At 41.4% G+C, this 16102-nt stretch overlaps 1 protein-coding gene across 1 annotated transcript; it reads left to right on the top strand.

The window, feature by feature from the left end:
* Positions 1–3456: 3456 nt before the first annotated feature.
* Positions 3457–5483, top strand: LOC137281416 (multimerin-2-like). Its single transcript, XM_067812630.1, has 2 exons — positions 3457–4143; positions 4689–5483. The coding sequence occupies exons 1-2, from the start codon at positions 3597–3599 to the stop codon at positions 5090–5092; spliced, it is 951 nt and encodes a 316-aa protein (XP_067668731.1). The 5' UTR covers positions 3457–3596; the 3' UTR covers positions 5093–5483.
* Positions 5484–16102: the final 10619 nt, after the last annotated feature.

The raw sequence follows: 16102 nt of genomic DNA on the forward strand, positions 1-16102 counted from the left end.
TATGGTGAACCATATTGTAAACCAATAGTGAGTGTTTTCTGAAATCTGACTGGTTAATTAACCTTGTCGAATAGTGTTCGACATCCCTGAAAATGACGGCCTAATACCCGCGCATTAATACGTTGGCACCACTTTCGTTGATTGAATTTGAACTCGATTTCTGTGTGGGTTTTTTATTCAATCTTTGAAGATGACTGTCTTTGGAAGAATTATTCAAAGATTACGGTGAGTGCAATCAAATGCAAATAATCATACTACGTGATCAGAGAAAAATAGAATCGGTTTTAAACTAAATTTGCGGGTGTTGAATTAAGCTAAAACCCGGGAAATTCACAAACGTAACTGTTTATCTTGTAAGAGTTGCGACACACCGTAACGTTACGAGTGAGTGAGTGAGTGAATGAGTGATTGAATGAGTGAGTGAGTTTAGTTTAGCTATTCCAGCTATATGGCGGCAGTCTGTAAATAATCGAGTCTGGGCCAGACAATCCAGTCATCAACAACATGAGCATCGATCTGCGCAATTGGGAGCCGATGGCATGTGTCAACCAAGTCAACGAGCCTGACCACCCGATCCCGTTAGTCGCCTCTTACGACAAGCATAGTCGCCTTTTATGGCAAGCATAGGACGCTGAAGGCCTTTTCTACCCCGGCAACCTTCACGGGTCAGTAACGTTACGAACCTGGGCACGACAGTCATAGCAGTCTGAACAAAATGAACCAGGATTCAAACCTTAGTTTTCGTAAACACTAAAGATCGAAACCGGGTGTTCGGCGTGACGAGCCAACGCTTTAACTACTGGGCTATCCTACAGAGCCCTGTAGGTTTGAACTCACGTTGGCGATCAAGAGTGCTCTAATTATGTATAGCAGCCATAGGTTGTCCTGTCAGCCACCTGATCTAGAAAGAACCTGCTTAACAAAGTTATGTGAACATTTTGCATTACAGCTTAAGCTGGGCTTCCTAGGGTCAAGAACATATATACATACGTCAGTACATACATCAGTATATGTCAGTAGCTAGATCAACACATGGCTGTTTCACATGTACAGCTACAACAGATCCTGTTTGTATGTCTGTCCAGAAGGGAAACCATTTATCTACCACTGTCACGAAAACACCATGTGTGCCAGTTCGTATGACGACCTAAAGAAAGGCTATATGTCTGTCTGCTTCTTGAGTTAAAGAGCCACCGATCTTAAAGGAAGTGGTGTGTGACATTCTTATTACACAGAAACATGTGTAAAGTTTATTATTTACCGATTAATACGCACACTATCTCAGGTTACTTCACTCCCTTTGTAATAAACAAGCATTTTGTGTTCATCATTTTGACTTGTCTTCAAATCCACAAAAGTAGTGTACATTTATCGTTCCTGAATAATTTCATTTAATGCTCACTGCTCAATAGAAAGACATTTCCTTGTGGCCTCGTGGTAGTGTATTCTAGGACGATTCTGTCCATGGTTCTTTGTTTCTAGACTGTGCAGACATGAGTGTGTATCAAACAAAGTGCTTTGGCAATTGGCGCAGGTGCGGCGTTTCAAGAGAAGGCTGTCTGACCAGACATCGAGTTACCCGCAAAGATGCAGGTTAGAACTGCAAACCATGCTTGTTGTAAGAGTCGACTAACAGGATCGGGTCATCTGGCTTGCTGACTTGGTTGACACATGTCATCGGTTCCCAGTTGCGCAGATCGATGCTCATCATACTGATCACAGGATTGGCTGGTCCAAACTCTATTCCGTGTATTTATGGACTACCATATAGGCAGAATTTAACTTCGCAACACTTTTACATGTATAGTAGACAAGTGTGTCATTTGTTAGACCATACCCACAAATGCACTGACATACATACATCACTAACAATGTCCTCGAGTGTGAGAAAAGTGACTTATTAAGCACCTTTCACAGCATAACAATCTCGCCACATTCGCGGCTAAGGAGCAGACACTGTCCCAGTGTTAGAGCTAATATGCCAAGCTTAATCAGGGCATGTGCATATAGAGATGCAAGTTTTTAACATACGGAGAGAGTCCTGAGACAGCCTGGTGCAAGGTGGGTGAATTTCATTGAACGTATGCATATCTTGACGTTGTTGCATAGCGTTTCTCAACTTCACATTTTCAGATCTACACAAAGCTTACTGCACCATGCTTTTCGATACAATTTTACACGGAAATTCTTCACATAAATGTGTCTAGCACGTCTGATAACACTTGGCTACATTTAATATGGATCTGGTACTATGTGTGAGAGCGGTGACACATGGGGACAATATCAGATAGAAGATCAACTTCACAGTGGATGTGCTGTCAGTCCCGGAAGAGAGCAACATTTTGTCTGCTCTGTCCATCAGTGTCTATAATCCTAGGACCTGGATTTGAATAGTTGCAGAGGATCTCTCATAAAGGTTCTGGGCTTGTGGATTTCTTGGCTGCTATCAATCAGAGTTCACATCCATAGAAAGCAGCAAGAAAAGAGTTTCTCATCTTGACCGAGATGTTTCTGGCAACAGTGGGGAGATAAATGAGGTGCTTTGTCCAGTCACTTCATGTTGGTGGATGTAGTGGCATCCGATATACAATATTGCTTCTTGCATCCTTTCCAGTTCTTCTTCGTTGGGTGAGGCTTTCTTGTCAAACGTTCTTAATGCTCCATCCTGCGGAGAGAACGTATCCGAATTGCTTTCCTGGGTGACTAGCTCACATTCTAGATTCTGTTTTGGTGCCTGGATATTTGGAACTTCTGTAATCCTTGAATTCAATGGTGTTTCCCTAGGTGACAAAACAACAAAATCCAGTGAAAGTCCAGTGACGTGCAGGCCATGTGAGTAACTACGTGTACAAAACTTTTAGTGATCCCAAGAAGGCATGCCAAAGTGGCCCTTCTCATCTCCAGTGGGATCCTCCCTATTCTGGTCTATGTCGGTTAGGGATGACGTGCGAAGATGCCTCCTCTTCCTTGGTCAGTTATCAAACGTGTTCTTCGTGTCCCTGAAGGCCTCATTTGAGATGCAGGACTGATATTTGAAAACACCTCCAGCACAGGGCTGCGACACACTACGCTGGAGCAGGATGAAAAAGAACGTCACGCAGTACCTTAAAAATCATTACAATGTTCCAGAGTATTAGTCTCGTAAATCGTAAAATCTTTTTTCCAAAGTAACCGGTACAATTCATGATGCCAAGACAATTTTTTTCAAAAGTGTAGTTTTGTCAGAAAGTCCATATATGTTTTAGTCGGCTAAGTCATCGTTTGTATCTATATTTTCTCATTCTGAACGACGCTTCCCGTTGTTACCAAAAATGCCCGCGGCTACAACAGTCCTTGTAGATTTATCAACACATTCTATGGAGAAATAAGCTATTTTATCCAGGATGTTCATTTGCACATTTGACCTTCTAGATACCGCCCGAGAAAGCAGATGTGAGACTTACCAGAAGACGTGTTACTTAGGAGTGTCTTTTCTGATAGTCACACTCAAATCTGATCAGTCACGTCGTCAAGGCTAGTATTAGCGTTGCGCGTCTAAAGATAATAGCACTGAAATCATCTCACAGAGACGAAACGTTTTTCAACATACATGCAAAATGTTCGTGGCAGTTCTATTGCATTGCATTTTATTAAGCGGTTCTGTCTTTGGCCTCATCATGCCATTGACAAAACCAAACGGTAGCGCTGATCTGACCAGCCTCTTAAGTCATGTAACTCTTCTTGAGCAGACGATTGCGAACCTTCAGAAAGACGTCCAGGCCAACAAAGTTCAGGCAGCCGAAGTGGCATCCTTGAAGACAGAAGTGCAGCTGTTATCAAATGAACTCGCCGTGGTGAAAGCAGAACTGAATGACATAAAACAGAGCAAAGGTAATTCCAACACACCAACTTCTGCAGATCTGCAAGTGACACAGAGGAACCTAAGTCAACTGACAGCGGAACTCCAGTCAACTAAGGCGTTAGCACAGAGTACATCAAAACAACTGGAAACACTAAGGATGGAGATAAACTCGACTTCTGCAGAGATGCAAGTGACACGGAGGACCCTCAGCATTATCAGCACGGAAGTTACAACCTTGGGGAGTGACCTACACGTTGTACAGAACCAGTCCCTGGACAACAAGCAATTACTAGCAATGCTTGGTAAAGTAGAATGAATCATACTGTTTGTTTGTATATAGAAATATTTATCTTTCAATGTTAATCCTTCTTAGAAATGGTCTTCAGCATCATATGCATGTTGTACGAGGTCACTAACGGGTCAAGTGGTCAGAAGAGTGAAGAGTTAGGGATGTTATAGCAGTGGGCGGAGGCTGCTCCAGATAATAATCACATGACATGATCGATTGTTGATACCTGTGTGATTTGCTTGAGGACTGTTCGCCAGAATCTTGAAGATGAGCGCACTTGTTAAGGTTATACGACCATAGATACAAGAACTACCAAATGAGTCATTAATGAGTTAGAATTGGTCTTCAGCACCTCATGCTTGTAAGAGGCGACTAACGGAATCGGGTGATCAGACTAGGTTGCCATGTCATCGTATACCATTTGCGTACATCGATGCACATGCTGTTGATCACTGGATTGTCTAGTCTAGGTTCGGTTATTTACATACCACCGCCATATAGCTGTAATATTGCTGAGTGCGACGTAAAACTAAACTGACTCACTTACTTTTACTTCAGAATCAAAGAGAAGAACTGTGGCTTTCCAAGCGGACGTCCCACTGCCATCACCTACAAGAGTTACGGAGACAGTGTCATTTAATAACACCATTTACAACGCCGGGTCCGGCTACAACAGTACGACAGGGAGGTTCACTGCACCTGTCTCTGGAACTTACATGTTCTGGACGCAGCTAGAACTAGGGGGCAAAAACACTAACATGTACGCCAGTATAATGGCATCAAGGTTAATTCTTGCAGAAGGAAAGGTGACATTTACAGACCACAATATTGATGACGTGGACGTTTCTGCTGTTGGTGTTACCCATCTGAACAAGGGGCAGGAGGTATGGGTGGAGATATATTTCTCCCAACATATTTATGCCACTTCGTACTTTGGTGGGGTGTTGTTGTCAGCAGACTGAACAATCTTTGGAAACACTAGAAACTAGCTGTACAAGGCGCAACATATGTTATACCCCTGAAGGTTGGAATTGGCCTTCAGCAACCCATGCTTGTCGTAAGATTCGACTAACGGGGCAGGGTGGTCACTGACTTGGTTGCCACACGTCGTCGTATCCCAATGCATGGATCGACGTTCATGTTGCTGAGCACTGGATTGTGTGGTCCAGACTAGATTACTTACAAGTCGTCACATAGCTGGAATATTGCTGGGTGCGGCGTAAAACAACAATAACATTGTGTTAACCATGTTTATATGTTAAGACTGTGTTTACCATGTTACGTGTTGAAAACAGAACAATGTGGGGCCTGTGAGGTATAGTCCCGAAATAAATAGCTAAAAGGACATGCTAATAAGCATTATTTTTCTTTGTCCTTGAACATAAGGTGCAGTTTAGTGTTGTAACCTGTGATTGGAATCCGATACATTTAGAAGGAATGATCAAATTTATCCTGCTCCAATGTTGGATCACGATGAACTTCAGCACAGTGGGCACCATCGAATGGCATGGGTTTGAATCCCGTTTCGATTCAACCCTAAGAGTGTTGTAACATTTTCCTTTACCAAGAAAGCGTAATGCTACCTAACATTTAATACACAGAAAAGTATCATAATGCCTGTGATTTAAAACCAGTGCTTAGTCATTTACACTCATATAATGATTATGCTTGTTTGTATGATTACCTTCGACGCATCTTCCGACGTCAAGGCGGGGAATATGTGTACCTGTTATTAAACAAATATCAAGTTTCAGAAAATTCTTCTTAGAGTTCGCTAATCTGGAACGTCAACTGCTTTTGTTGTTGATAAGTACATATGGGGTCTCCTCTACTGGCGACTGTTCCTAGACAAGAGGGTGTTGGTACTCGGCATGCTACCATAGAGTTCCTGAAAGGCATTTAGAACATGAATACACAAAACCCGGCATGTATTCAAGTATTCAACCATGTCACCAAGGTCTACCGCACGAGATGGTGGTTGTCATCCATCGAGTCTCAGCCGACTGACTACAAAACATATTTAAGGTATAGCACAAAGGAACGTCAGAGTTCAACTCCTGTTGGAGATACATCCTTTCTCAGAATCACAAGACTTCATCCGTTCATGTCAAGTGGCTTGCTAAAAAAGTGACTTCCATATCGTCGTTTGTAAACAATACGGCATGAATAAGTTGCGTATTAAGCCAGAGGACGTGTCAGTCGGCCGTAGTCATCACCAGAGCACTTGTAAAGCAGAATGTAACGTCACGAAGAAGGGTCCACTGGCTGGACGAAAGTCATTTCTTTTGTTCGTGACTGATAGCCAAATGTTTTGCCCTGGAGAATCTCTATCTTTTGCACAGCGGAACTTGGAAGGAGTTCTTTGAGGGTTTCACATGATCATACACTTGACATCTGTGACGATCAGATTAATGCGGAATGGACAACAATACATCACTGCCGTTCTAGACAGGGCTGCTGTACCATATTTCGATGATTGTCCCCTGAAAACAATGCTGGGCAACTTCGTTCACATTGCGTGGGGGATATTGCACCTCAAGGGGCGGTAGCATCTCTGTTTCGGCCCTTTGGAGTCACGATGTACATCCTATTGAACATATTTGGGATATTATGGATCCAGAATACAACAGAGATCTGCCACAAAGTCTTGATGTACTGGAACAAACAATCTATCAAAAGTGGAAAGCACACACTCCTACCCAGAGTTCCATGCGGAGAGCCATCACAGTATCTCTGCCACAGGCCAGAAAGATGTGACGATTCCTCACATTTTACACAGTCCATTTAAAACTACATATACAATTTCTTAACTTCTTTATTTTTGATGAGTCTACATATCAAATTAAACATCGTTGTTGAAATGGTTTAGTTTCACTGAGAAACTATCCTAAAACGTGTAACACTATTTCGATTTGCGCATCGATCCTTTGTTTACATGGGTTACACGTGTTGTTATCGAAGCCTAATGGGAGCAAAGGATGAAGCCGGTTTGAAAAATAAATATGTATTGTCATAAACCCTACTGACGCAGTTGCAGAACATTTTAGTAACAGTGTAATACAATATAAAAACCACGTCGTATCGCTTCCGTTATAAAATGCCAGTCTCAACTTATTTATGAATATGCGCATTTGTTTACAAATAAGAGAAAAGTCCGGTCACGTGATATGCAAATTAGCCCGTGGCAGTGATGTCATCGCAGCGCCGGAGTGTGTGGAACGCATTGCCTCAACGATAGATCGCATATCGCATAGTCCGTGAAGAGGAGGATCAGAGATGACATTGCACTTGACGGAAGTTACACTAGCTATTGGCATAATGGACCATTTAATACTTGTGTGATTTGTTTGAGGATTGTTTCCAAGAATCTTGAAAATGACTGGGAAAGTTAACGTCATTCGACCATAGATACAAGAGGTAACAAATGAATCATGTTTGCCATGTCTGTTTCACCCATGCCAATCTAGGTTAGAATTGAGTTTCTTGAGAGGCATTTAGAAGTCGGTATTCTAGTATACGACAAAATGTTATGGATGTCAACTTCTTCTTTATTGTTTTTTTCACAACGTTTCTGGGCTATTCCTTGCCCCTTCGTCTGGTGGATGCTAACAGTTAAACAGGATATACATACTAGTAATGTACATGAAGCCAGAGTGGTGATTTTAAGCATGTATATACAATTAAAACATGGCAAGTGAAAAGAGAATTAAAATATACAAAAGCTGGCATGGTGTTGTCACAATGGATTATGCAATAGAAGCCAATGTTTTTGATTGGTGGGGGGTTGGGGTGGGGGGAATGAAAGTGTAACAATATACAAAAGCTAGGATAAGATACTTAGGGTAGGATGATGCTGTAACATTGGATTAGCAGGTGATTGGTGAAGCGGTTGCGTCTAATTGATTTCCCAGACATTGGTAAATCCCTTGGTCTCTGTTCATATGTGAGACCACGATGTAGGAACATATCGAATCATCGCAAAGAACAACTCCAATTGTTCCACCTCAAGCATCTGTCATACCTCAAGGACCTAAAACAGCACAGTGAATTGTTCCATCTCAAACAAAAATGTCACACCTCATAAACCTAACACTGCACAGTGAATGGTTTCATCTTAAACATCTGTCACACCCCAAGGACCTAACACTACACAGTGAATTGTTCAACCTCAAACATCTGTCACACCTCAACCTCAAACATCTGTCACACCCCAAGGACCTAACACTACACAGTGAATTGTTCAACCTCAAACATCTGTCACACCTCAACCTCAAACATCTGTCACACCCCAAGGACCTAACACTACACAGTGAATTGTTCAACCTCAAACATCTGTCACACCTCAACCTCAAACATCTGTCACATCTCAAGGACCTAACACTACACAGTGAATTGTTCCACATCAAACTAATGTCATACCTCAAGAACCTAACACTACATGGTGAATTGTTCAACCTCAAACATCTGTCACACCTCTAAGACATAACTGCAGAGTAAATTGTTCCACCTTAAACATCTCACACCTCAAGAACCTAACACTGCAGAGTGAATTGTTCCACCTCGAACATCTGTCACAGCTCAAGGACTAACACTACACAGTGAATTGTTCCACTTCGAACATCTGTCACACCTCAAGGATCTAACACTACACAGTGAATTGTTCCACCTCAAACATCTGTCACACCTTAAGGACCTAACACTGTTCCAACTCAACAACTGGGACACCTGAGGTCCCCATTAGTTTGACCTGTTCTGTGCTTCAATCCCTTGCTGCTCTAGAAGGATGAAAGGTATACAGACCAATGCCACAAAGACATACACCAGATTCCTCCTCATTTTTTTAATATCCATCAAGGCAAAAATGAAACAATAAACAGCTCAAAAACAGTCGGATTCAATACAACATCTGTGTATATGAGTAAAAAAGTTATACATGTGCTGAGCACAAATTTGCAAAAACTAGCACAAAATACAAAACAATCAACACAGTAGTATAGCAAAACAAAACAATAGCACAATACTGGACCTGTAACAGTTCTTAAGATTACACGTAATTAAACATCCAGTACAGAGCTTCTTTGTGAGGAATTTTAGAACTTGCAAAGATGACGTAAACCAGGTTAGGTAGACACTGGATAGTCAACTTCATCTGATGTTTTGGTATTGGCACTTGCTAGATAATCAGTCCGAGACGTAACGTGTACGCGAGACGGCCTATCGTCTCTTGTCCGCGAGACGGTGCGCTCCGCGGTACTAACTGAAGCGCTTCCCCCTAATTAATTCAATCACCGTGGAACCACCTCGATTGGGTGCGAACACGATGCAGGGTAATTAAAGCGTCCCGTAAAATCCCCAAGGGTGGTGGGGTACTTGACAGTCGTGAATGAACAGGTTTTTCGATCTCGGATGCCACGCTTTCGTCATTTGCACTGAACAGATTACAACCTGCAGAATACAAGTTGTTTGTCCGACAAAATATTTACAATCATCCTAGGTTGATGCATACTTGGCCTCTGTATTTTCGATTTTTTCGGCACGTGAAAACATCGGGAAAGCAGAATACCACGCCCAAGCCCAAGGTCGGCTGTTTACACATGCCAATTACACAAAAATCAACTCATCGCTCATGAAAAGGTGATTTATTTCATTTGAATGTATTACTGGTGGAAATGTCAACGTATTCATCTTGCAGAAAGTTACAGAATATTTTGAAACTAATACGACCCCTACCGCATCTTGCATGAATCAAAACTTTGCCAATTTCGTCAAGAGTAATCCTGCGAAAACTATTAAATCATTTGCATATTTTTCGGAAGTGACGTACGTCCATTGTGTAACTCCACACAGCACACTGAGAAAAGGGACTCGCGGTGCCAGCCAAAGCTGACATCTCGTACTGATCAAAATTAGTGTTATACTAAAATACCTGCTTCGATATTTCATTACAGCTCATGGTGTTGACATGTGGATATCGTATCTTCCAGAGTACATATCAGTTTATGCCCGCATTAGCCGTGCATGCTGTTTTACAGAACATACAGTCCCTGTAAACGTGCGCGACTGTTTCAGCCAATCAAATGAAGCGTGAACCCCTCGTATGTGAGGTGTTATCCGAACGAAGTGAGCATGCAGTTTCATCGGTATACACACTATTTTGTAAACACATCTGAAAAAATGTTATTGATGTATGAAAATTAGGCTATGATGCATATCTCTCTGAATATCTGCACGGGTATGAATCTGCAATACTTCATTGCCCAGACGATTACAGCAAACAGATTTGTAGTCTTACCAAACCGAACCAAATGCAAACGTTTCTGAACCTCTTGAAAGAGAAATGATGTTTCTTTTAAGACCACCGTAAATAGATGTGCATTGTGTAAAATGACAGAAGTTGGGAAGAAAACAAACTAATTAGATGGTAACTGTTATAAGGTTTCTGGTGAGCCGCTCAAGCGGCTCACTGATCTCGTGTTTGCTTATTGCAAGTTGAGGATGGTGTTCCTCTGTACGGTCCAGCTTGCGAATGATGACTTGTTGATCATGAAAATGCATATAAGTAACTTGAACCTAATTTATGCCTTCGGAAATTGACATGATTTGATAAAGGCATTTAAAAAAAGAAATCACACTTTGTGACATAATTTCGAAATGAAAAAAGTACGAAAATACAAATTTAAATAAGGAAACATAACGCCCCCTGCAGGTTGTAATATCTTTCGCCCCCTCTTTCGATCAAACTCCATATGACCTGGCGGATACATTACGCATTCGGTAAGATCATGTTAAGTCTACAAATCATCATTTTCTGAAGAATTGTGCATCATGTCGGCGATTTGCGTAACATCCCTCATCCTGGAAGACATCATTCCTCCATCCCCTTCAGTGTGCACAGTATATTCAGGTAAGAATGTGTTGTTTCACTTACCCTGTACACATACAGGCAACTTCAATTAGATCGAATACATACGTATTTGCATACATACCCTTTCTACAACAAAACTAACAACACACATTACCAGATCTACTTCAGGTAAAAACTGGGACTTTCTTGTTTACACATATTCTATGTATATGCTTGAAACAGAAAAGGTTTTCGTTCCTGGAAGACAGCATGGCCAGTGGAAGACAACCAGCCCCGTGTATAATCCTGCATGCTGCGTTGGACTGGGAACGGCCAAATGCCCGTTTCCGCCAGGAGTCAGCAGAATGAGGGAACACGCACATTCCTGAGAACATTGCATTATTTGTTATAAAAACGAAAATGTATGAAGCTTTCACTGAATGTTTTAGATGTATCACAGTATGTAGTACAGCTATGGTTATGAAACACAGGTACATATTTCAAATACATCAGTGCGGCGAATTGTGCTTGTCTTGGTTCATCTTTTTGGCCGAATGCAACACAATTAACTTTCATTTGGATTACGCAATTTATTGTATCACACACGTGACACTGGAGTGAAGGCTGGGCCGAACGCGGCCAGGCATAGTTAATGACTGTAGTTGGGTATCACTGCATATACAGGTGGAGACAGGCAACAGGTGTGATGCAGTACAGCACGTTACTTCAGGGTGTGTACATCTAATGAGTTTGCAGACAGTTTACACGGCTATCTGGTGGACACGGGGGGCGATTGTGCAATTTCCTGTTTACGGTGCCTTTGTCGTTCGAGGTATATTTTATGATAGCTTGAAAACACATAATTAAATGCTAATTATATGTATTCCGTTTCCTGTTTGTGTTTGATAATCTGTGAAAGGCCACAGAAATGTTTATTTTGTGGTGACAAATATTCAAGTCGCATGGAGGTGGGCAAAATAGCGTTTTCTTACTTCATTCCGATTGAACTGATCACGTGATAACGATCTCTCACGTGATAATGAGATGACATATTTATGAGGAAGAAAGGAATAAAATTGTTCCAGATGATTACAAACTCAAAATATTGTCCATAGCATTACTGATCGACGACTTATAAACAGATTTTTATTGCTTAATGTTATAATGCTTTTCAAAGTGTTCTGTTTTGGTATGAAGGAGTTATTCTTGTACTGATTATCTTCGAAGAGTACTTGAAAGTGCTGTGCGTCGTTGTCAACACTATCATCGGCTTTCCTATCTTTTACTTTGGTAGATGATTTAAACAGTATTCATAGATAAAAACAATACATTCAAAGCCAACACAGAAATATATATTTTATGTATATGCGTGAAATAGGAAGGGTTTTCCTTCCTGGACGACAGCATGGACAGGGGAAGACAACCAGACCCAGCTACAGTCCAGCATGTTGGTTTGGACAGCCTTTTCAGCCATCATCTGCAGAATGAAGAAATATGTGTGTACCAGGGAGTTTTGCATTATTTGTCATTATTACGTAACCTTTCACTGAATGTTTTATATGTATTTAGTATAACTATGGAAGTAGTTATATATTCTCGGACACAGGTGCATGTTCAAAATTCTTCAGTACGGCGAATTGTATTTGTCCCCTGACAGAATGAAACACAAATAAATTTCACACAGATGATGCAATATCACACACGACACTGTTTTCCAACAATGATTAAGCCGGAATGAAGAGGATGCAGTCAGGCGTAGTTTATGACTGCAGTTGATTAGCCCTGAATATACAGGTAGGAGACTGGATACCCATTTATTGGGTTTGGAGACAGTTGACACGGCTGTCTTGTGGACACTGCCAGCCACTGTGCAGTTTCCTGCTGACGATGCTTTTATCGTCCGTGGTAAACTTAAAAACGCACAATTAAATGCTAACTATTTTGTTTGGTGTTGTTAAGCTGGTAAAAGACAGAATCATGTTTATTCAGTTGTGACAAAAATTCAGTTGATATGTAGGTGAGCAAAATCTGCTCAGGGAAGTGGCATCTTCCGTGTGTAACAGGGATGGCTCGACTGATTTTATTGCTGCAGTTGACTAATAATACAGCTTTGAAACAATGTCAGTCTAAGTAAACTCAGTCTCAATGTTATTCCTTAAACACCACCACTGAGTTTAACAAAACCTAGCAGAAGGTCGCATCAGGCAACCTTTGAGCGACCTATGACCGTCCAATCAATAGCGAGACGGTTATATAGATTTAACCAATCAGACAACGGCTACTACTTAGGGGCACAGATCTCTCCACAAACAACAATCCGCAGAAAATACAGATATTTGACCTGCGATATATACGCTTTGGGGTTTCTGTTTACATGGTGACCATTGGCTAATATTTCTGCAAGATGAGATCCCTTGAATATTGCCAAAACACTGTTTTCGGAGACAGTTAACTCTGTTGTCATGGTTGTAATGTGCGCCGTGTGAATCACCCAGAAGCGATCATACGCTAAATAACATTCGGAATCGTTCGGGTACGAACCTTTTCGAGATAAAAAGTTCAAAAGGTGTGTGCGAATGTCCACTTTCGCGATTTGGAAAGCTGTGTTCTGATTGGTCAGTCCCAAAGGTTACCTGACGCGACCTCCCATAAGGTTTTGTTAGACTCAGTAATGGAGCGTAAGGAAAAGTACTGAGGCTAAGTTTACTTAGACTGGAAACAATATATATGAATACATAAATGTCCGTCTAAATAACTCTTTTTTTTATCACATTCACGTCATCTGTTTAAAAGTGGAGAAATCGCATTTCTATAACATTACGTGTTGATGACAATGACATAAAACTTAAGGAAATGAGTGGTAATTCCTGCATGCAGTGTGTTCAAGAATACATTTTGCTTAAACTATTAAAGATCATGCAGTCCTCCGAAGTTACTTACCACTTGATGCGACTGAACATATTGAGCACCGGGTCTGCTCCCGTGGCAAAAGGCGTCTCTCGTAGTCGTAACGATCTTGTGGGTAAGGTTTGAGTGTCTGACGAGCAGTGGGAGGAAAGTAGATGTGTTTCATCGCGATTGTACACCTATGTGCATTCGTGTACACGAACAAGTACTTATACGAGGTAAATCTGCATGGAACAAGCTTTCAGAAAATATAAAGATCATGTTTGTGTGAAATGTGCACATAGGTGAAAATTGCCGTCAAAAACTGACTACTTTTGTTCGTGCTTCTGGGAAGCGTCTCTGGTACGCGTAACGAAATTGTGAGGACGCTGTGTGTGTCTGTGACGAGCGGTGGGTGGAAAGTAGATGTGTTTCATCGCGATTGTACACCTATGTGCATTCGTGTACACGAACAAGTACTTATACGAGGTAAATCTGCATGGAACAAGCTTTCAGAAAATATAAAGATCATGTTTGTGTGAAATGTGCACATAGGTGAAAATTGCCGTCAAAAACTGACTACTTTTGTTCGTGCTTCTGGGTAGCGTCTCTCGTACGCGTAACGAAATTGTGAGGACGCTGTGTGTGTCTGTGACGAGCGGTGGGTGGAAAGTAGATGTGTTTCATCGCGATTGTACACCTATGTGCATTCGTGTACACGAACAAGTACTTATACGAGGTAAATCTGCATGGAACAAGCTTTCAGAAAATATAAAGATCATGTTTGTGTGAAATGTGCACATAGGTGAAAATTGCCGTCAAAAACTGACTACTTTTGTTCGTGCTTCTGGGTAGCGTCTCTCGTACGCGTAACGAAATTGTGAGGACGCTGTGTGTCTGTGACGAGCGGTGGGTGGAAAGTAGATGTGTTTCATCGCGATTGTACACCTATGTGCATTCGTGTACACGAACAAGTACTTATACGAGGTAAATCTGCATGGAACAAGCTTTCAGAAAATATAAAGATCATGTTTGTGTGAAATGTGCACATAGGTGAAAATTGCCGTCAAAAACTGACTACTTTTGTTCGTGCTTCTGGGTAGCGTCTCTCGTACGCGTAACGAAATTGTGAGGCCGTTTGTGTGTCTGTGACGAGCGGTGGGTGGAAAGTAGATGTGTTTCATCGCGATTGTACACCTATGTGCATTCGTGTACACGAACAAGTACTTATACGAGGTAAATCTGCGTGGAATAAGCTTTCAGAAAATATAAAGATCATGTTTGTGTGAAATGTGCACATAGGTGAAAATTGCCGTCAAAAACTGACTACTTTTGTTCGTGCTTCTGGGTAGCGTCTCTCGTACGCGTAACGAAATTGTGAGGACGCTGTGTGTGTCTGTGACGAGCGGTGGGTGGAAAGTAGATGTGTTTCATCGCGATTGTACACCTATGTGCATTCGTGTACACGAACAAGTACTTATACGAGGTAAATCTGCATGGAACAAGCTTTCAGAAAATATAAAGATCATGTTTGTGTGAAATGTGCACATAGGTGAAAATTGCCGTCAAAAACTGACTACTTTTGTTCGTGCTTCTGGGAAGCGTCTCTGGTACGCGTAACGAAATTGTGAGGACGCTGTGTGTGTCTGTGACGAGCGGTGGGAGGAAGGTTGGTTTGTTTCAACACGATTGTACACCTATGTGCGTTAATGTACACGAACACGTACATGTACGAGGTAAATCTGCGTTGAATAAGCTTTCAGAAAATATCGCAAGAAATATTCGCCATGTACATTACGCACGCTTTACACAGTCTCAGACTCACGACGGATGTTTTGACTGGGCAATTTAGTCAGGCATCAGTTACCTCCCATTAATGACACGCGAGACGATTCGCGCGGTTTCGAAGAAAGTAAACATGTTTCAACACAATAACAAACAGGTGTGCGTTGGTGTGCATCGAAAGCTGCATATATATTATGAATCTACGATAAATGAGCTTTCAGAAAATACTAAATGTAAGTTTCTGAAAATTATGCACATAGGTGAAATTCGCAGTTGAATATCGCCAATTTTTGCTCAAATTTTGCACATTTTTGTCACTTTTTGACAATTTAATTTCCTCTTTTTATGTTTTCATTCACGTCATCCAATAACTTGACCATCTGTCAATGACTGTAGCAAATTTTGTTTAATTATTTTCACAAATAACAATTTTAGACATGTTTTTGTGTGACATGCA

This window comes from Haliotis asinina, chromosome 4 (genome assembly GCF_037392515.1).
Source record: "Haliotis asinina isolate JCU_RB_2024 chromosome 4, JCU_Hal_asi_v2, whole genome shotgun sequence".
Lineage (NCBI taxonomy): Eukaryota > Metazoa > Mollusca > Gastropoda > Lepetellida > Haliotidae > Haliotis > Haliotis asinina.